Source organism: Vicia villosa, linkage group LG4 (assembly GCF_029867415.1).
Source record: "Vicia villosa cultivar HV-30 ecotype Madison, WI linkage group LG4, Vvil1.0, whole genome shotgun sequence".
NCBI classification, from domain to species: domain Eukaryota; kingdom Viridiplantae; phylum Streptophyta; class Magnoliopsida; order Fabales; family Fabaceae; genus Vicia; species Vicia villosa.
In genome coordinates this window covers 85,703,152-85,725,635 of record NC_081183.1, presented here as the reverse complement: position 1 = coordinate 85,725,635, position 22,484 = coordinate 85,703,152, and the positions used below count along the sequence as shown (strand labels likewise).

The 22,484-nt window shown below is 32.8% G+C and overlaps 1 protein-coding gene and 1 pseudogene across 1 annotated transcript; one reads left to right on the top strand and one right to left on the bottom strand.

The window, feature by feature from the left end:
- The first annotated feature begins 12,207 nt into the window (after positions 1-12,207).
- Positions 12,208-13,268, top strand: LOC131599304 (non-specific lipid-transfer protein 8-like). The gene is made up of 2 exons (XM_058871709.1): positions 12,208-12,583; positions 12,948-13,268. Exons 1-2 carry the CDS (start codon positions 12,246-12,248, stop codon positions 12,955-12,957), a joined length of 348 nt encoding a protein of 115 aa, XP_058727692.1. The 5' UTR covers positions 12,208-12,245; the 3' UTR covers positions 12,958-13,268.
- Positions 13,269-16,927: 3,659 nt separating this feature from the next.
- On the bottom strand, positions 16,928-21,413 carry LOC131597457 (uncharacterized; annotated as a pseudogene).
- Positions 21,414-22,484: the final 1,071 nt, after the last annotated feature.

Here is a 22,484-nt window from a genome sequence, read left to right as displayed (position 1 = left end):
GCATCCCGGGTACAAAGGTGTATCCTTGTCATTGCATAAACTATCATACGCATATGCCCTCTTAAACGAATCTTGTCCAATATCACACATCATATCTTCCAGACGATCATCCATTTCTACACTAACATTATCTCTTTGGGACACATTTGAATTTGCTACCACTTTACCGTGCCATATCCATTGTGTATACCTTTGACAAATCCCTTCACAAATTAGATGATCCATGATTTCTTTCTTACTAAGCTTTGGTTCTTTATTTGCACAACGAACACATGGACAGAGAAAAAGCGTAGGGTGACTATCTTCAGCATTACTTTTAGGAGGAGGAAGATCTTTTTTAGCATTACTTTCAGCAAACTGTAGAAATTCCATCACTCCATGTTCGTACTCAGCACTTAATCGATTAGCTCTCATCCAACTACGATCCATACCTATGTTCTGAAATTAATGCATACAAAATTAAATCATTATGACGCCTACAATTGACATTAAATATTTGTCCAAAAGGCGGGGGTGCAGACATTATTTCTAATAAAATTATTTCATGTTTAGCTTAGCTAACTCTAACTCTAAACTTTTTTTTCTTTTGTAAACCCGGTATTTGGCCTAACTATATAATAATCTTGAGACCAATCTCACCGACTACCGGCAGAATTCACGAAGCAAACACGTATGAATAAACATAAACATATTCAACAAATCAACACATTCAAAACGAATTCAAAACCAAAATTCAATGCGATTATACTTCAATCTCCATGCCAACATTGCCGCGATATATAACTGTTATTAACACAATGCATCAAATCATACCACAAACATTCTTAGATTTAAACATAAATTCTTATATTTAAAACAATGCATCAGTAATAAGAATTTCAAATTTCTATTTAATTAAAAAAACGAGCAAAAACATCACACACATGAAGATCGTAATTTAACCGGGAGTAATAATCATGAATTTGTTATTTTTATACATACCCACACATATCCGTCATCACATTTCCAACAGAATCAGATTCAGTAATAAGTAAGGACTCAACTAATCAAATGGAAACAAAAATATATACTCAGATTCATGAAACAAAGTTTGGGCAAAAAAAAATATGTACCTGGAATGCGGATGGTGGCTGGCTGGAAGACGTTGAAGACGCGTTGGCGGCGGTCTTGGTTCTCTGCCGTCCGGCTGAACGCGTTAATGGCGGTTTTGATTCGCGCGCCGTCCTGTCGAGCGATGTTGACGGTAGTTCGGTCGAGAGCGCAGCAGGCAGGCAGTGGTTGGTTCAGTCAAGCGACAGCATGAGGGAGGTCAGAGCGGAGGTCGACGTAGGTGGAAAAACTGAGGGTTTCGGTCGCGCAGTGGAAAAACAGAGGGGTTCAGTCGCAGATGGAAGAAAGGTTTCGCATGCAGGTGGAAGAAAGAAAAGAAATGTTTTGTGAGAAAGGAGGCTAGGGTTTAGTTGGAAATAGTGGGATACTTTTCCCATCGGGTATTATATGGGCCGATGGAAAAGCCCTTTCAAAAAGACTTTTCTCACCGGGTATTAATTGGGCCGATGGAAAAGCCCATTCTAGTAAACTTTTCCCATCGGTTGCTATAATAACCGATGTAAAAGCCTTTATAAAATATTTCATTTTATTTACGGTAATGCCACCATGTAATGGATTTTTAATTTTTTAGTTATTTTTCCCGTCAGCTCCATTAAATGTCTGATGTAAAATCCCTAAATTAAAATTTTTTCACATCAATTTGTTTTAAAATCTGATGTAAAATTCTTTGACATATATTTTTCACATCAGTTTTCTTTATACCTGATGTAAAATCTTGTGACCAAATGTAATATTTTTAGTAGTGAGAGGTAGAGAAGAGAAAAAGAAATATTATATTATCTTCTTTCAAGTACTATTTACATTGCAACGTGAGTCTCTATTTATAGGATCTAAGGGAGATGGAAAATCACACATATTAAGTATGGAATAGGAAGATGAAAAACTAGGAGAATGATGGACATCCACGAATATAAATATTCATAACACTCACCGTTGGATGTCCATTAAGGATATGTCTCATTAAACCTATACTAGAAAAAACTTAGTGGGAAAAAATCTAGTGAAGGAAAAAGAGTACAATATCCTTTGAATGTGAACTGCCTCGTTAAAAACCTTACCAAGAAAACCCAATGGGACAAAACCATGGTGAAGGGAAAAAGAGTGCAGAAAATATTTATTTCTCCCCCTCATGCATACATATATATGTGATACGATATTCTTTGTAGTCGTTGCTTAAAATGTCTTCTTCAAAGTGACTTCATGTAATGTTAATAGTTATGCAGGATTTTATGAAGTTGTTGCCATGACTTGTTTTATAGATCTCCATGAAGGTTGTACCATCACATGTAAACAAATAACTTGTTTCTGATCTACCATTGTGAGGATCTGATAAGTAACTTGCATCTCTAAGATAGCGAAGTATATGTTTGACTTTGTTTCAATATCTTCGTGTAGGTGAATAACTGTATCTTGCTAATATATTAACTGCAAATGATATATCAAGACGTGTATAATTAACAAGGTGCATTAGTGCTCTAATTGCACTGAGATATGGTACTTCAAGACCAAGTAATTTTTCATCCTTTTCTCGAGGCCTAACAAGATCTTTCTCCACATCTAATGATCTATAACCATATTAGAGTAGGCTATATGTGACATTTGTCAATATAGAAGCATTTCAACACTTTTCTATATAGTCTTCTTGATGTAAAAATATTCCTTTGTCCAAATGTTCAATTTGCAAACCTAGACATATTTTGTCTTTTCTAGGTCATTCATCTCAAACTCTTTATTTAAGAAATTTATAGCTTTTGAAAGCTCTTCAGGAGTTCCAATAATATGTATGTCATGCACATAGATAACTATTATTGAAAATTCTTTTCCACATCATTTTATGAAAATACAAGTACAAATTGAGTTATTTGTATATTCATCATTTAATAGATATTCACTAAGACGATTATACCACATGCATCCAGATTCTTTCAGCCCATATAGTATCTTGTTGGCTTAATGTGAATAAATATCTTAATATTATACTTTAGGTGTTTCAAATATATAATTTAGAATTGATGATCTCATAAGTATCAACCATATAATTAACTTTAGATGCCTAAAGAATGGATCTTCAGGTCCATTTTCTTTTTATGAACATATATTACATGATATTCAATATCAATTTTAATAATATATGTGATACTTAAACAAGAATTTCTAACAAATCCAGAAAACAAGATCTTAGTCTAATTAGTTGAGAAAATAATTTCACAAACTTCTGGTTGTGAGTAGAGACATATGCATGATATTTTAGTCGATGCAACAATTAATGTCATAAAAACACAATTTCTCAAATTTTTATTTTCCTTTAGAAACACACAAGAATTGACTGGATTGAAAAGACTTTTGGTTCTTCAATACAAATTATTTGCATCATATTATATCCGAGATGACCCATCCGGTTTTACCAACAACACATTTAAGTATAATTTATAAACTACTGGTTTACAATGACACGTGCTTCAATTGTACTAATATAAGTGTAGTACAAGCCCGAGGGAAAAGCCAGTAGCTTTTCTATTATACATTTTATGTTCAAATTTGTGTAATACAAAGATATTCAATGCCTCCAATATAATTCATGTGAATTATCTATGATGAAAATATTTGGCAAGACATAAAGAGAACACACAAAAAGAAAATATAAAGGATTAAAGTTCATTCGAATCTCGACTCTATCAAAGCATGAGCTTACTTTCGCGTGCCTTTAAGATGGACTAATAAATGTCATCCATACACTATACTTGTAAAAAGAAAAGAACAGTTTAATTAAGATTTATATGAGAAATCTAAGCATTATTATAACAACTTTAAAATACGTAGCAACTTTCGACTATTGATATATTCTTTAATATATTGCAATGTTTTAATTCTCTTGTTAAAATATTAATATTTAGAAATAATGTGAATAAAGAAATTGTATCCGCAAACATTGACCATCCTAATAATATCTCATGATTTAACACTTTAATCATACACATGCATATGAACATATTATCATGTAATTATCAAAATCATATCACTAAAATTATATCATCATATATATAGATGAAATATATAGATTTATAATTCTAATTATGAAATAATTTATACTCTAACAAATTTAATAAGTTTTTAACATAGCCAAATGCTAGAAATTACAATAATCCAAAAATATGGTTATCCTTTTAGGATGTGTTAGAGTCACTCATGTCATTCTTCTGGAATGACAAATATTTTATGAGTATATTACAATTTTTTTACATCGAAACACAAATTTCTTTGTGAAATCCTTCTGGAGTACTTCACTATTATTGATCCAATCCATCTAGAATTTGATAATATAGCTTATGCAATCATTTTTCAAATTTTTAATATAACAGATGCAATCCTTCTGGGATAGGTTATTAGTATAGATGCAATCCTTCAGGGATTCATTAATATCATGATGAAATTCTTCTAATATTATAGATACAAAATTTTAAGGTGTGAGAAATCCTTATTTTAAAACTTTAACTCTTCGGGAATTATATATCATAAATGATCTTCGTAGTGATAAAAATATTTTTTTTCGTGTGAGTAGTTCTTCAGGAACTCAATCACAATCACCATTTTTTTTATAGTTCTTCAGGAACTCAATCACATTTTGTAGCTCTTCAGGAATTATATATCAAACTCAATATTATCCTTCTAGGATATTTGATATGTTCTTCAAGAACTATATAACAAACTTAATACTATCTTTAATGGATATTTGTTAAGTTTTTCAGAAACTATATAACAAACTCATTGTTTAGTAATCCTTCAGAGATTATTGATAATTTAATAAGATATAATATTAAAATTCAACACGGATAAAGAAAATAATAAAATAATAAACTAATATTACCTCTAACAATTATGGCTTCAATATTTTCCAAGTTTGGTAGAGCTTCATGCTGATAACGTGTTATAAAACTAACTAAAACAATAGAGATCAAAGAGACGTAGAGAAGAGAAAAAGCAATATTATATTATTTTCTTTCAAGTACTATTTGCATTGCAATGTGAGTCTCTATTTATAGGATCCAGGGGAGATGGAAAATCAAACATATTAAATATGGAATAGGAAGATGAAAAACTAGGAGAATGATGCACATCCACGAATATAAATATTCATAACACATATATACTTTTTTTGTCTTTTCTTTTAAATAACATACCATAACATAATTTTAAAAGAATAGTGAATCCTAATTTTAAATTATATATATATATATATATATATATATATATATATATATATATATATATATATATATATATATATATATATAGTTTTCTTCTAAAAATAATCTTAATTATTAATTTATGTTGGAAAATATATAATATAAAGACTTGATTAAAGAATTTGTTTAAAAAAATATAGAAGAGAAAACTCTTTTTAAAAGAGTTAAAAAGTATTTTAATAATATCGATTAAAGTATAATTTTTATTGTTGTTGTTGGTGCTATTTAAAATATATGACGTTTTTTTTTAATTATTTATTAGGGGTCCAATTTTCTTATTTATCCTGGGCCTCCAAAAAGTCGGGATTATACTTGGTCCTATCACTATGAGCGAGATTATACTTGCTTTGGAGGAAGTCCGCGGAGCAATGTCTCAGCCCGATAGTATATTTTATCGTATTGTTCAGAACGCTGAGGAACTACGTTGAACTATTTCTCTTCCTAACAGTGGATTTCATCCTATAATTCAGAATGCGATTAGTCTTGCTCTTGAAGAACTACTTGGAGCAATTTCTCCGGATAACAATGAATTTGATCCCATCGTTCAGAACGTGATTAGTCTTGCTTTCGAGGAACTACGCGCAGAAATTTCTCAGCCAGATAGTGAAACTAGTCTTCTTATTCAGAACTAGATTAGACTTGCTCTCGAGGAACAACGTGGAGCAACTTCTCAGCCCCGCTCCCGGTCATCTCCTCCTCCCTCACTGACCTCATCTTTGGAAATTTTGTTTAAGTAAAATTTTCTTTGACAATGATGATACTTACTCTTATTGGACTTTATTTGAATGAAGTTTAGTTTTTTACAATTACAAATCCAAAACAAACCGAAAACATCATTTGTTCTTGTTTTTTTAATAAAAACGTAATCCCAAAACAAACCAATTCAAATCTTCCAAAACTACTAACAAAATCAATAGCACATAAGAAAAAAAACACATAACTACTGATGGGTTTGGGTTCCCTTCCTATGTGGAGAAAAACCCAAATATTAATAGCCCATTTGTCTCACTTATTTAATTGGAGAGTGTCAATTTAGGTTAAGAGAGATAGAGAAAAATAAGGATTCAAAAAGAGAGAAAAAAGGAGAGAAACTCATTCCCATTTTTTCTGCATCACTCCCACTAAATCGACGATCCCCGATTCGTTAACCGTTGAATCGAGCTGAAATTTTATGGGCATGTTTGCGACTCATATATCTAAATTTTGACCTTTTAGAATTTGAAAACAAGGTCTGAGCTGAAAGATATGGGCATCGCATTGGAGCTACAAATTTGAGTTATTTTTCATCTTTTTGATTCTTATTTATAAGTTAATTGTGCTTTGTGATTTGCGGTTGTTAGCACTTGTTTGTGAATCACTTTAAGACTCTCTTGTACCCCTAATTGATTATAGTGAAGCTATTTCTTTGGACTGGACGACTCGTGGTTTTTACTCTCAAGTTGAGGGGTTTTCCACGTTAAAAATATCTGTGTTCTTTTGTGCATTTATTTTGTCGTCTTATATTTGTTGTGGATCCTCAAGGAAGTGTGGGGAAGTTTATATCCGCTGTGTATTACTCTATTATTGTGTCTTAATTTCCCACAAACTACAATAGCATATAAATAGGTTTCCCTATGCTCTGTTAGGGCTTCGTTTTCTTCTCTATTGAGAAGCGGTGTAGTTTATCCGAGTTTTCTAGTCCAAGCATCTGGGTTCCAAGAGCAGAATGGAAAGCCCTAACATGGAGAATTTACAATGCATGAAAAAGGTTTATGTTTTGATGTGGAGGAGGAAGGAGAGGAAGCGGTCAATTTGCAGTGGTGCCTGGTCGGAAGATTTCTATGCAATCCAATTTACGTAAAGTAGATGAAGGGGAGAATTGCTGAGATGTAGAGATCGGTGAAGGGTGTTACCATTAAAGAAGCAAAAGATGAAATATTCTTGTTTCACTTTGCGGATAATCTGGATATGTAGGCTGCGATAAAAGGAGGGCCATGGACTTTTGACAGTAATCTCTTGATTCTTGAGAGAGTTCAGGTGGGAGTACAAATTGAAAGCATTCCATTGTTTCATGTAAGAACAACAACACTAACTTCATGTCAGGATTGATTTGCAACAACCCTTTTAAAAAACAGACTAAGGTCAAAAACAAAGGACGTGAATGGTGTGTAATTACTTTTAAGTATGAGAAGCTTAGTTTGTTTTGCTTTGTGTGTGGTATACTGGGGCATTTAGAAAATAGATGTGATATCAGATTTTCCATGGAAGAGGATGATGGAGCAATAGGGTGGTCTAATGAACTGAGGACGAATACTTGGCGTTACGGAGGCAGTCCTTCTTCCAGGTGGTTGAAGGATGAACATAGCGGCGACAATAGTGAAAGAGGACACAATATTTCATAGGTGTGTTAACCTTAATCACCCAAGGTGGCATGTGATTTAGGTACGCAACATGAATATCAAAAATTGATAACGAAACATGAAGCGCTTGAAACTATCTACATCCACAACTATATATCTTGTTCTCTTTCTTGTGAAAGAATTTTCCAAGAAAAGTTCTATATGATGGATTGCAAGAGCATAAAATCATTTATTTATCTAATCTTCATTGACAAACTAATTTTTACTTTAATATTTCGTGCAAACACTGTAATATTTTGGATAAACAATGTAGTTTGTAAACAAAATAATTTATTTATATTTTGTGTAAACAATGTAACACGTATTTTTAAAAAATCTTATCTTACCCCTCAGTTTTGTTCTTAAATCAAGAGGTATGTGGCGCTAGTTCTGAAAATATAAAAAAGCTTTTACTAAGGATCAAACACATGTGCAGATAATTTTACCCATTGGTTTTTAAATAACTGAGGGGTAAAGTGAAAGTTTTTCATGACGTCATTCGTTATCTCGCTTCTATAGCCAAAGTTAAATGCATTTCTCCTCAGAAATTAAATTTTTTTATTTTTTTTTTTGTAATTGTGCAAGTAGGTGACTTTCAAACCCTAACTAACTTGGATTTAGACTATATAACTTTCTAACTAAATAACTAACTTGGATTATATCTGAACAGATTTAATTTCCTTCTTCCTTGTCAAATTGTAAAACTTTAGTAAATACTATTCACAATTCCTCAGTGATTTTCTATTCATTTGATGAATGAAAAATAAAATTTAAATATTAATATAATATACAAAGTAGATTTTTAATTTATTATTTTTATTATTATATTAAATTAAATTCTTGGGTCTACCTAGCCTATAACCTATTATTTGAAGTTTTGAATTTTTACTTAGGCTCTGTTGGACTAGTCATATTTTGAACTTATGTCTTATAGCTTATAGTTTATAAGCTCGTATGATAATAAAAGACCTGTTTGATAACAGTCTTTTCATCACAGGCTTATAGCTTATTTTCAGACGCTATTATAAATAGCGTTTTAGTTTATAGCTTATAGCTTATCATTTTTTCCGTTAAAATACCCTTATAAATTTTAATTATTTTAAATATGCATTTAATTATTAATTAATAAATGTCTTTTTATGTCATTTTACATTTATGAGCTAGTTAAACCGCTAATTTTACCAAACACTTTAATAAGCTTATCAGCTATCAGCCATCAGCCATCAGTCATAAGCTATAAGCTATAAGTTAGTTTATCACTCAACTGCTAATTTTACTAAACAGAGCGTTAACTTCTCGTGTAAAAGTTAAAATTAATTTTTTTTGTCATCATAGTTTTAAAATTTTACTTAACTTCATGTGTAAAAACTGGAATGCACCCTTTAATTTTATTTCACATATAGTCTAGGGCTTGGAGTTTGCCCTTTAAAGGTGAACAATAAAATGTCTCCACTTCAAACTCGCGCCCATGCATTGATGCCCCTACACAATGAGACAAATTAATTATTTTATTATATAGTAAACAGCATATTAAAAAAAAAAAAAATTCCAGACATTATAAATATTTGTGTTAATTTTTTATTGATATTTTTTTAATATTTTCAAATAATTAAATATAAAATTTTAAATATATACAAAATTTATATAACTCATTAAATGTTAATTATTATGAAATTATCAATAATTTTTTAATATTTTTTTAAAATATAATTATTTTTGTGCATTATTATTCTTATATAAAAAATTATTTATATATTTATAATCGGTTCAATCGGGATTTAATTTTTGACTAATCTTAAAATCTTGAACTCTCTCTGCTCAGTTGTTTTGAGCCGCAGGAGTTTTCCGTCTTGTATTCGAACAAAGTATCTATTATAATCCCTTTAATAATATCATTGTCTATTAAAAAAATATATATCGATTTGATGTCTGATTCAGTTTGATTTCCTTGTTTTGTTTAATATTTATTTTGGTAACAAAATTATATACCGATTTGATTTGATGTCTGATTCAGTTTTAATTTTTTTTGCCTATTACATGGATGGATTCAAATGTTAATTTAACCAACAATATAACTTGAATTTAACCAAGAATATAAATTTCAAATTGGCCGCAAGACGTTTTGATGTCCGCTTTCTCAAGTAAAAAAGAAAACACTTGGTATGATAACTCAAAAGAAAGTTAAAAGCCTATTAAGATGGTTAAAAAAAATCAGTATTGTTGATAAATTTCTATTATTATTATTAAAGAGGTGCTATTAGTATCATGCTCTAACAAAATTAAGAAGCCCATGACCCATTTATATTTCGAAAACCCTAATTTTTTATATTGAATTTATAAAAATTGCTGAGTTATTTTACCTATATTTCTTTGCAACTTAGATCTCCTTGTTAACCCTATCATTAATCCTCCCTTTGCTATAGAGATAAACGAAGGTAAGAAGCTTTTCATTGTGTTATATTTATCATCTATATTTTGTTATGATGTGAAGAAATACAAAATCTAATCTCTGACTCTTTATCTTCTCTTATAACGAAGGATTTATCATCAACACAATGGATTCTACACCTCCTCCTTACATTGATAAACTGAAGGAGGAGTTTACTTGCGCAGTAAGTAAGATAAGTCTTGTGTTTAATCTTTCATACTTTGTTTCCTCATGTTGGGATGGTGATTTTTTGTTTATTCACTTTAAACAGATTTGTTTGAGTGTATTCTTTGAGCCAGTCACCATATCTTGCGGTCACAGCTTTTGTAGAAATTGTTTGCTAGTTGCCATGGACAAGCACAAGAAAACATGCCCGGTTTGTAGACAGTGGATTTCGATAAGGTTTACGTTTTACAAAGTTTTTAAATTTATGAAACCATTATTTTGTAACAAATTAAATACAATACTTATTGTTTTTTGTGTTTTCAATTGTTAATATTTTTGCAGTAAATAAAATTTTCCCAATGTGAGCATAGTTATGTGGAACACAGTACAAGTATTGTTTCCTCGTGAATTGGAAACAAGGAAACAAACAAGAACCTCAATTGGTTCACAAGAAGCTCGTAATATATTGTTGAAAGAGATAATAACTCGATTGCACAACCAAAGGGTAGCTGCTCGGCCGACTAGATGAGGTTGTCGAGAATAGACTTCCTCTTAGCAACATTTTGAGCGAATTAGACTTCGTTGCGTGGAACTGTTGATTGTTCTATTATGTGTGTTGGTTCATTTGTGCTACTTTTGGTCACTTCTGTTTTCTGATACACTTAGATTATGCCCATATGATGTATCTTCTTTTTTTGCGAGAAGTATATCTGATTATTGTTCATGTCGATATGTTAAATGTGACGAAAAGTTCCATTTTTGATAGAAAAGTTCATGTTAAATAATATAAAAGTGAGGTGATTTATATAGAATAAAATTTCAATCTTTTAGATAAATAGATGTAGTGCCAACACTTTTGTGTGATTTGTGTTAGGTCAATATGGGACCATTGTTCACTTCTATGCATTCACGCATTCAACACATTTTAAATCGTCAGATTAAGATCCAAGAGTCTATATGAAAATTTTGATATTTTATTTTAAAACGATTGAAAAATTAGATTAAGCTTTGAAATGTTTGATTTTGATCTAACGAGTATAAATATGTTGAATGTGTGAATGCGGTAATTTTTTTATTGCAGGGGATTCGATTTCGTCAATGTGACAATCCCCGAGGTTTTAGATTCCCTTCCCGACTCAATAATTTGCTTTCTTCATGTTTGCAGACGAAAAAGCATGGCAATTGTAAATATTGGCTATAGAGCTAACTTATTCCAATTTTACTAATAGGTATTATTAGTTTCTTGTTGAAGCATCAAAGGTAGGATTTAAAATTTTGTTCTAAGGTAAAATTGAAATCAAATTTTATTGTGCAACATATTGTGATTAATTTACACTGTAACGACCGCAATATGTAACCGCAATATGTAACGTAGCACCTGAATCAGCCCAAATTACGAAGTCTTTACGCTGCAACCGATCCCAACTGTTATTTAAAACCTTTATTATAGCAAGTGATATTGGTATTGTGATAGTAAATACAATATGAAATATTTTTATAATGTATGGTTGAGATATCCAATCCAGGGGCCTATTAAAACCAGATTTAGAGATATATCATCATCATCCATTGTTAAAATGCACATGGTTAGAGACTAATTTGAGGGTTTACTTAAGTGAAAAATATATGAAAAGTAATAATAAGTTGCTGCAATGAACTTACACAATCATATTTTACTTGTTGAAATTAATAACCCCTTCTTCACTACTTCCACCTAACGTTGAATTTTAACAAAATCCAAGACAAATATCAAAAAAAATAGTATACTTCTTTTTCTTGCTATACAAACATTCACCAAATTAATTTTAAAAAGACTATTTTACTTGCAAGTTTTAGCTTCCTTTCAAACTCTAGTCCTATAAATGATGAACAACAACCAATGCAAAATTAAAGCCAACTTCATATTTTCTTTCAATAACCATGAAATCTCTTTCAATTGCATTTTCGGTTCTCGTGCTTCTCGTCCTTGTTACCTCAAACTCAGAGGCTGCGATCTCGTGCAGCGATGTGATCAAGGACTTGAAACCTTGTGTGAGCTACTTGGTTAGTGGAAGTGGACAACCACCAAGTCAATGTTGCACTGGAGCTAAATCTCTTGCTTCTGCTGTATCAACATCAGAGGATAAAACAGCTGCTTGTAACTGCATCAAATCTACTGCCAAGAGTTTCAAAATCAACTCACAGTTGGCTAAGTCTCTCCCAGGAAACTGTGGAATAAACATTCCAATCAGTATCTCCCCTGATGCAGATTGTTCCAAGTAAGAAAATCATAAACTAAATGCATCACAAATATATTTTTCTTTAAATTAATCTATCATAATAATATAACGGTAGAAAGTCCGCAAATCGTAACTCAACTGATAATAGGTCAATATTGTTAGGTTGAACGTCAATACCAGAGTTCAAATCCTAACTCTCCGTGTGTGTGAGTTTCTAGTAATTATTATTAGTTTGTCTGCATATAAAAAATAACTGTTGAGATGATTTTATTGTGAAGTCTAAACCCTAAACCTACTACTTAGTGATTTTACTATCTTTTATTAATCTCTAAACCCTATTTAATGATTCTATTTAATGATTTTACTATCTTTTGTTAATGTTTTGTTGCTGCATCTTTTGTAGGATTGGTTAATTGTGACTTGGAAGTGAGAATTGGAGGGTGATGCTGACAATTTTCTGCTACTATATATGCTTATGGGAATGTTACATATTCTGTTGTAATAAATAGGAATCTACCTATGTGGATTTCTGTGTTATATGTTCATCTATGTTTTTCTATTAGTTGTTTAAATGCTGTTCCCAATTTAACTTAATTGCTGAGTCACTTATGGCCTTGTTTGGATTTCATAAATGTTTGTTATTTTGCTATAATATAGCTATATCTATATGAAGAATAATGTCATTTACTTTTGTCACAAAAATTTGTCACAAAAATTTGTGTTTTTTTTTTTTTTTGTGTAAGCGAGATATATTGATAAAACGGAGAACTAAGGGTTCTCCAACCCAATTACACAAGAGAACGGGAATAACCCGACAAAAAGAGAATTACCAACCAATTACAACTACGACAAAAAATGCAAAGGATCCTTGCAAAACTCGTAGAGAGAATAATTGGGATGAGTAATTTTCCCGCAAAAAGACCACCTCCACACCAGATGTTTTATATTCCACACGGTATTATTCACATATCAAAATTGTGTTATTTACGTATTTTTTTAGGGAGCCCCTAATTTAGACCTCTCTAAAGGGCCTCGTTAACTTTCTAAAATCACGTATCAAAATTTTGAGTATCAAGTGACAAATAAGCCTATAGTATAAAAAACATAACAAATAAGTATTCAATTTCATATGGTAGATACACATTTAGCATATATTGAGATCCTAAACAAGTAATCATTGAATAATATTCAGAGATATAGAGTAACATTATAACAAACGTTGATAAAAACTAAACCATTAATATTAAATATGTAATATACTATGACCATTTATTATATTAAAATTTTAGAGCATATTAAAATGACAATTAAAGACATGTACACATTACTCATCTTATGAAGAATTATTTCTTATTTTGGATACAAATATAAGAATTATTTCATAAGAATTATTGAAAATCCAGGGTGTTATAGTCCTCATACGGGACACTATGTGTGACACTCATCTTTGATTTTGTATCAACAGTTGGACAATTTTTGCAAGAAGACATACCGACTCGTGAGAGGATGTCTTCGACATATTTCTTCTGTGAGAGAAATAGACCATGCTTATGGCGAGTGTCTGTAATACCCAGGAAGTAGTTGAGGTGTCCTTAGTATTTCATAGAAAACTCGGAGTTGAGGAGAGGGATGATGGACTGCCGTAAATTATTAGAGGAGGTGGTGAGGATGATATCATCTACATACATTAAAAGGTAGGCTAGATGAGAGTCTTTCTTGTAGACGAATAGAGAGTGATCACACTTGCTTTGATAGAAGCTAATCGATGAAGCATAGTCGGAAAACATCTTGTACCAAGCTTTAGGGGCTTGTTTGAGCCCATATAGTGATTTGCGGAGACGACACACATGATCAGGATGTTTGGAATCTATGAATCCTAATGGTTGATACATGTAAATTGTTTCTTCGAGTTCACCATTGAAGAATGCATTCTTGACATCTAACTGATGGATGTGCCAAGATTTGTAAAGAGCAAGACTAAGAACAGTGTGAATGGTAGTGGGTTTGACAATTGGGCTAAAAGTTTATCCATAATCAATGCCAACTTGTTGACTGCACCATCACCTATAAGTCGGGATTTATGCCTCTAAAAAGAACCATCAAATTTTTATTTATGTCTAAAAATCAACATAGATTGAATAACATTAACATCAGGTGGTCGTGGTACTAAATCCCACGTCTCATTTTTAATTAGAGCATTATATTCATCATGCACAACCATTTTCCAATTAGGGTCCTTAAGCGCAAACACTGGATTCCTAGGGAGGAGGATTTTGTAACATGAGTGTGTAAACTGTAGTATTTTTGGTTAGGTTTAAAGATACCATGTTGACTCCTATTGATGGCTTTGTGTTGGCTTGGGAGGTAGGTTGATAGACGGGGGAAGATTATTTGACAGGGTGTGATTTGATTGTGGAGGAGGGAATGATGAAGTTAGAGTAGGGGTTGAATTTGATTGGGGCAAGTTTGAGGGAGTAGTGGGCCGCACGGTTTGAGGGGGTGTATTTGGTAAAGGTGTGGTGTAGGCCGATTTTGGGGAGGTGTTTGGCTTTGAAGGAGGGACCGGGGAACTGGTTTGTTAGTTGCTTTGGTCTTGGGTCATGATATGGTTGATGAGATAAAGGGATAAGTGATTGTCGAGGAAAGTGTAGGTAGTAGATTGAGGGTGTGCAGCTTTTCATAGGGGAAGGTATACTTATCAAACACGACCTGACGAAAAATAATAATTTTTTGTGTGGTCATTTCGAGGCATTTATAACCACGATGATTTAAAGTATACCCAAGAAAGACACATGGTGTGGAGCAAGGTTGAAGTTTGTGAATGGTACTTGAGGGAAATAGAGGAAAGCATAGACAACCAAAAACACGTAGATGACAGTATGAAGGGTTTTTGTTGTATAACCTGAAGAAAGGTGACTAAAAATTAATTGATTTACTAGGTAAAGTATTAGAGAGATAGGTGGCCATTTCTAGAGCATAGTTCCAAAACGAAGGAGGTAGAGATGCATGAATTAATAAAGTTTGAATAATGTTATTAATGGACCTTATTTTTTGCTCAGATTTACCATTTTGAGATGAGGTGTAAGGATAAGAGTAACGAAAAAATATTCCATTAAGTTCACACATTTTACGAAAATTGGTAGACATATTTTCACCACGATTATCACATTGGATTGTTTTGATTTCCCATTCAAATTGTGTTTTAATATAAGCTCTTAGATTTCGAAAAATAGGATATACTTGAGATTTTGGTGAAATAGTAAAGGCCCATAAAAAATTTGAACGGGTATCCAGGAATAAAACATAATATTTGTGACCTGTTGAGCTTAAAACGAGAGATGTCCATACATCACTGTGTAGAATATCAAATGGCAACAAGCAATTATTAAGAGAATTGGTGAAAGGAAATTTAATTTGTTTTCCAAGAGGACATGAATTACAAAAATTAGAATGTAATTTAATGGAGTTATTACATTCAACCAATTTATTTTTGTTAAGAAAAGACAAAACATGTTCGCACGGATGTTCTAGATGATTATGCCAAATAGACGATCACAAAGCTGCAAAAGTGGATGGATGGTTTCTATTTTTGGTCGTGTGGTTGGTGATAGGGTAAAGGTCACATTGGCTTTCACATCTCATGATAGGTATCCCCGTCTCAAAGTCCTTCACAGAAAATCCAAATGGGTCAAATTCAATTGAAACTTTATTATCGATAGTAAATTTATGAACATACACTAAATTTTTAATTAGATTTGGAGCGTGAAGTACATTGTTTAGGACAAGGGATGGATGGGGAAAATCTAAATGTGTACTATCGAGACCATAAATTGGAACAGAATAACCATTTCCGGCAATGATTTTATTATTTTTGCTCAAATTAAAATATGACGAGAGACTACCTTGCGAGGATGTCATGTGAGAGGTGGCTTCGATGTCCATGTACCAAGAGGGGTCTGGCTGAGAAAGATTGAGGGTGCTGAAATCAGTTTCAATGTCAGTCGGGCTAGTAGTGTTCACATTGAAAGCAGCCTAGTGAGGTTTGAGCCCAAGAATTCCAATTTTTTGGGGCTTAGGACTAGTATTTGATCTATTCCAATCAAAGGTTGGGTAAGGGCAAGGTGGGTAATTCCAAGGACTCCATTGTTGCCAAGGTGGGTAATTCAATGGCTTCCACTATTGTTGTTGTTGCTGCCCGTGATTTCCTCTTCTGTAATTTCGACCAACGCGATTCTATTTCTTTCCTCTATAATCGCGATGTGTCAATGGAGATGATTGGTAGTTTGATGCATGGGATGGCGGTATGGGTGCAGGTTCGATGGCCAGAGCTTTGTCCATGAGAGCGGCCGAAACATAGGAGGCATGTGATTCGCGAGCGGCACGCTACATCATGGTTGCTTCCTCTAGTTCCAATCGTGATCCTGTTGTGGCGAAGGTGGGGAGAGGGTCGTGTTGCTGTATATAGGTGACAAACCCAGCATATGCATCCGTGAGACCGGATATCATTTTGAGCACCAGACGTGTGTCGCTGACCGGAGAGCCGACATTGGCGAGTTGGTTAGATAGAGTTTTGAGGCGGTTGCAGTACGCTTTTGTCAATGGAAAATCTTCCAGGTTTGTGTTGCTGAATTGATTTTCCAACTGCACAACACGAGAATGCTTGTTATCGTGAAACATAGTGGCGATGCGCTTCCAACATTCTTCGGCATTGTCATCGACGATGAGGGTTGATTGGAGAATATCCTGCGACATTGTTGCGTACATCCATTGCAGTACCACGACATCAAGTCAATTCCAAAGTTCATAATTGTTAGCCTTAAGGTCTGCTGATGCTTGTATGGCATGTGCATCTGATGGCGGGATGATGTGATCAAGTACATTGTGAACGTGTGCTTGCACCTTGAAGAGGGCAGGCCGTGAGAGGTAGAGATTAGAATCATTTTCCAACGCCATAGGGATGATGGTTTTGACGTTGTTGATGGCGAAAGAGGAGTGGAAGTTAGTATTCGCCGCCCGAGGAGGGTTTGTTTGGGAGGCTGATGAAGTGTCATCAGAAGTTTAAGAATGGGAGTTTGTTTCTGTCATGGTAAATCAAATATTGGCGGCGGCGGTGAGAAGGGTTTAGGTTAGGATCGTGACAGAACTAATACCATCTCAGTAATTGAATCCCTTCATTATGCCATAAAAGACCTACGGAAAAGCTTTTTTTGGCTTTAAAAGCGCTGTCGTAGGTGGCGCTGCTATAGGTTTTAGCAGCGCTTTTTGTTTAAGCAAAAGCGTTGTCGTAGGTAGGCCTAAGGCAGCACTTTTTCTTAAAAAGCGCTTTCATATATAGGCCTAAGGCGGCGCTTTTTTCTTGGAAAACGCTTTCTTAGGCCTACTTTAAAATGCCTTTTATGCTTTTTAAAGTAGGCTTAAGAAAGCGCATTTTAAGTAAAAGCGCTGCCTTAGGCCTATCTATGAAAGCGCTTTTTAAGAAAAAGCACTGCCTTAGGCCTATCTATGATAGCGCTTTTTATAGTTGTATTGTTTTATCAAGTAGCATAACTATTATAAGCAAAATTGTAAAAATTAATGTACCTGCACTTTGATCCAAGTAATGTTGTTTGATTTAGTCCGTGATACTCATGTTTCTCTTTGACTTTGCAATACTTGTATTGATCTAACAAAATAAAAACATATATTTAGAACAATCTCACAGAAATAATTAAATATATAAATATACACGAATATTTAGAACAATCCCACTTACCTATCAATCATTGACTTCATAATCGAATAATTGGTCCACTCACCATCTACCGAATTCATATAACAGACCACTTCTTTTATAGGATTGATAGCAAGCAACAACCAGTGTGCTCTATAAATTAAAACAAAAATTTATATGAAAATTTTCTACGCAAAAAATACAAAGATTAGAATGAACTTAGAATGAAAATCTTACCCAACAGGAATAGTATTATACGACCAAAGAAACAAGCTTTCTGTACCGCCGGCGGCCATGTATCTATCGACTAAGATCTTTTCGGACATCAAGATCATAAACAGAAACAACACAAGATGGCCATAGTTTTGTTAAGACTCTATAATCTATCAATCTCTATAATTTTATTTTTCGCAATATAGAAAGTTTATATGAATATGTATCACAACTAAACGTATTCACATATATACAGATACTTAATGATATAAATAGGCGACTGAAATACAAGCTTTAACTAATAGTAATTTTAATAAATTTAATTAAATTAGTTACGACTAATAACTCACAACTGATATAACAAAATCAAGTCTCTTGTTTTATCTCAGAGAAATCATCTTCATAATATCAATTTCATTTTACTTGGATACTTGTAGAAATAATGAGCTCATGTGTGTTTAACTATAAAAAATTATGAAAAAAAGACTCTTAAATTAAGATAAATACAATCATTTATAATATCAATTTCACTTACAAATAGCATGAAAGTATGTTGCCTATCCTTCATTTACTAATTACCAAAACTAAAAGTGACAACTAGCATGGAAAATGAAAGCATATACTAGATTATCAATTGTTGAAAAAAGGCTTGGAGAACTACAATTAACACCAATATACGCAAATATGCATAACAGGCTCATACAATTCCAAAATCCTTCTCATATATTCTCAGTCACCTATAACTTATTCCTAGTCTTCAAAATAGGGTATAAAATCTTGTCTATGGGTTTATATATTGTTCGAGTGATTATATTATGAAAAATGGTTCATATATAAGACTGATTTTTATTCTACAATCCATGGCAGCAACAACCCATTGCTGGTTTTTATTTCCTCAATGAAAAGAGAAGACAACACACACACACACACACACATATATATATATATATATATATATATATATATATATATATATATATATATATATATATAGTGTATATAGTGAGAAATGATATCTACGTGAGAAATGAGAACAATTAATCATACCCATTAATTTTTTATCCATTTAAATTAATGGACTAGATTAATTTCTCTTACTATGATCCTCTTTCTTTATAACTTATTTAGTCTATACCAAAATTTAATTCATGTTATATTTTAGAAAATATGATAGCTAATTAAATTCTTTTTATAAATTTTTTATCATAAAATAATTGTGTTGAAAGTATTTTTTTATTTTTTAATTAATATACAAATATTTATTTTTATTATATTAAAAAAATAAAATTAATACATCAATTAAAACTTATGAAAATATTTTTAGATTAATATATAAATCTATTATCGATTTTAAATAATATATTCATTGCTATTTTTTATTCAATAACAGTAAATATAATTTAATTGGTTACTATTATTCTTAACATAAACTAATTTCATCTGTAGTGTTTTGTTATTTTATAATTATATTATATTTATTATCATTGTATTAAGAAAATCAACATCATAATTAAAAACCTTAATATAACTCTATATTAATTCCCTAAAACTATATTCTACTAGTATACATCTGTTTACGGTGATTTCCGGTAAACAACCGCTAGTCTTCCAAACTATAATAAATATGATTTGGTTACTCGCAGGATCGACTAGATTGATCCTAGGACATAGTCAAAAAGATTGTTATTCGATCTATGTTTATGATTTGTCTTGAAAATAAGAATTACTCAATCGAAATAGTAAAGGTTAGCAATCACTTAGTTATACGTAACTCCAGCGAAGAAAAGTAAGTCAAAATAAAACATAAGACAAAAACTGTAAAAGTGCAAGAATCTTAAAGTGCGGAAATGTTAAATACTTCAAAGATAAATAACATGAAAATAAAGAATGCAGGAATGTAAATGGCAAGAAGTAAACGAAATGCAATAATATCGAAAGATACTTGAAAATAAAGGAAAATACACATGTATTAAAATGGTGGTGGTGTCATACGTACATTTCTCAGCAAACTCTTTCTCTTAACACTTGATACTTGAGTAATATGTGAGTAATTTGTACAAAATGAACACACTGAATCCTAACATTAGAACCCTTATTTATACTAGTTTCGACCTTAACGGTCCTACGCTAATCTAATGCCACGTTTCTCATAAGAATCCTCGGAAAGCCATCTGTCTCTGGACAGTTATGAAAACTTCTTCGAATTTAAAATCATCCCGCCTGAATCCTCCTTCGACGCGTGGCAATATAACTTAACATTAAAATACCACGGAAATACACTAAGCATCAGTACTTAACATATTTCGTAAAATTTGTCTAAGTCTCGAAGATATACACTCCTACTAGCTTCAGCATTCACTATCTCCGTTATGACTTAAAAATTCTTCATCCTCGAAACATGGCCATCAGGAGCCATTTTATCTTCAAAGACGGTCATCAGGAACCATCCTCCTTCGAGTCTTCACCCTTCGAAGGATCATATTTGCAAAACGAAATCTTCATCTAACAAATTGCCCCCAATAAATGCCTATTTCGAAAAACAAGAGAAATAGGCGTTTCTTGTGGTAATAAGATTTCGTTTTTAGAGTTCCAAGATCATTGACTGACGTTATAATCATTGATGACCCTATTTCCAAAACGTCTTGTCATTTTCAAAGATGTCTACTCATAACTTACATTCCCACGTTCTGGTCTTACTTTCTGATCATTACTCCTATATACTAGGAGTAAAGCTAATAACTATTCGACTGCCGTTGGATGAAATCAACGCCTGCCGCGTGTCTCTTGGCTTTTACCCAATAAATTTGAAAGGGTTTCCGTTATACCTTTAAATACCGAAACTTTAACCTTCACATAACTTTCACCTCTTATTCCCTTATTTCTCCACAGAAAAGAACACTTCCTGATTATATTCAAAACCCATTCCAAAAAATCAAACTTACTCATGGCGTCTTCCTCAAATGTTCTTCAACCAGCTCTGAAACTTCAACAATCTACACAGATGGGGGATCAAGAGTGCGTACCAAACCCAAATTCTGCGGAAGTACGCGCCATTTACGCTTCTCAGGTAATCATTCCTTTTGAACTTTATGGGAAAACTCATGCTTTCATGGGTCCGTTACCAGGAGAAACTAACCCTTCTCTGAATAAATTCTTTCCTGCTTATTATAAAACCAGGCCGTTAGTTAGTAAGAATAAAATAGATGAAGATGGCCGTCCTATTTTAGCAAAGCCTGATGATACGGAAAAATCTTCGACCGAAAACCCTTCAGCCCTAGAGAAAATTAGGTTAGACTATGTAACCAATTTTGTGAAAGTGTTTAGGTCAATTCCCTTAGCAAAAGACCCTGAACTATACTATGCCTGGTTGGCAAGAGTAGAGAAACACAAGGCTGCTTTCTGGAAAGAACTGGGCATTTATGATTTAATCCAACTGTCCAAGACTGGTTTAGAATACAACCAAACCATGTTAGTTGCGTCAGTTTATTTTTGGGATGCTTCCCACAACACTTTCCATCTTCCATGTGGAATGGTCACCCCCACGCTCTTCGACATAGCTGCCATTACGGGGCTTCGACCAACTGGAGAATCCTTCGACCCCAACGTCATGGACACTGATACTATTAACTTCAATGAAGCAACTGTTACTTATACTGCATTCATTCAACAGTATCATGACGAAAATAATGAGGTAGTCTTAGACGAAGAGCACATTGCTTTCTTAGCCTTATGGCTTTCGAGGTGCGTCTTCTGTTCTAGGTCCATACAAGTAGCAAAAAGATATCTCTGTATGGCTAATCAACTTAATGCCGGAACCAAACTAAACCTGAGCCAGTTAATTCTAGGGTTTCTCTACGAGAACCTAGGTGAAGCAACAGACCTTGTAAAGAATTATAAAAACAGGTTCTTTGCTTTTCGCTGGCCCCTTCTGGCTGCTACAACTATGGCTCAATTCTACTTTCGAGACTCGGCTCCCATTTCGAGGTGTTGTGAACGAAGAAAATCCAGATATTAAAA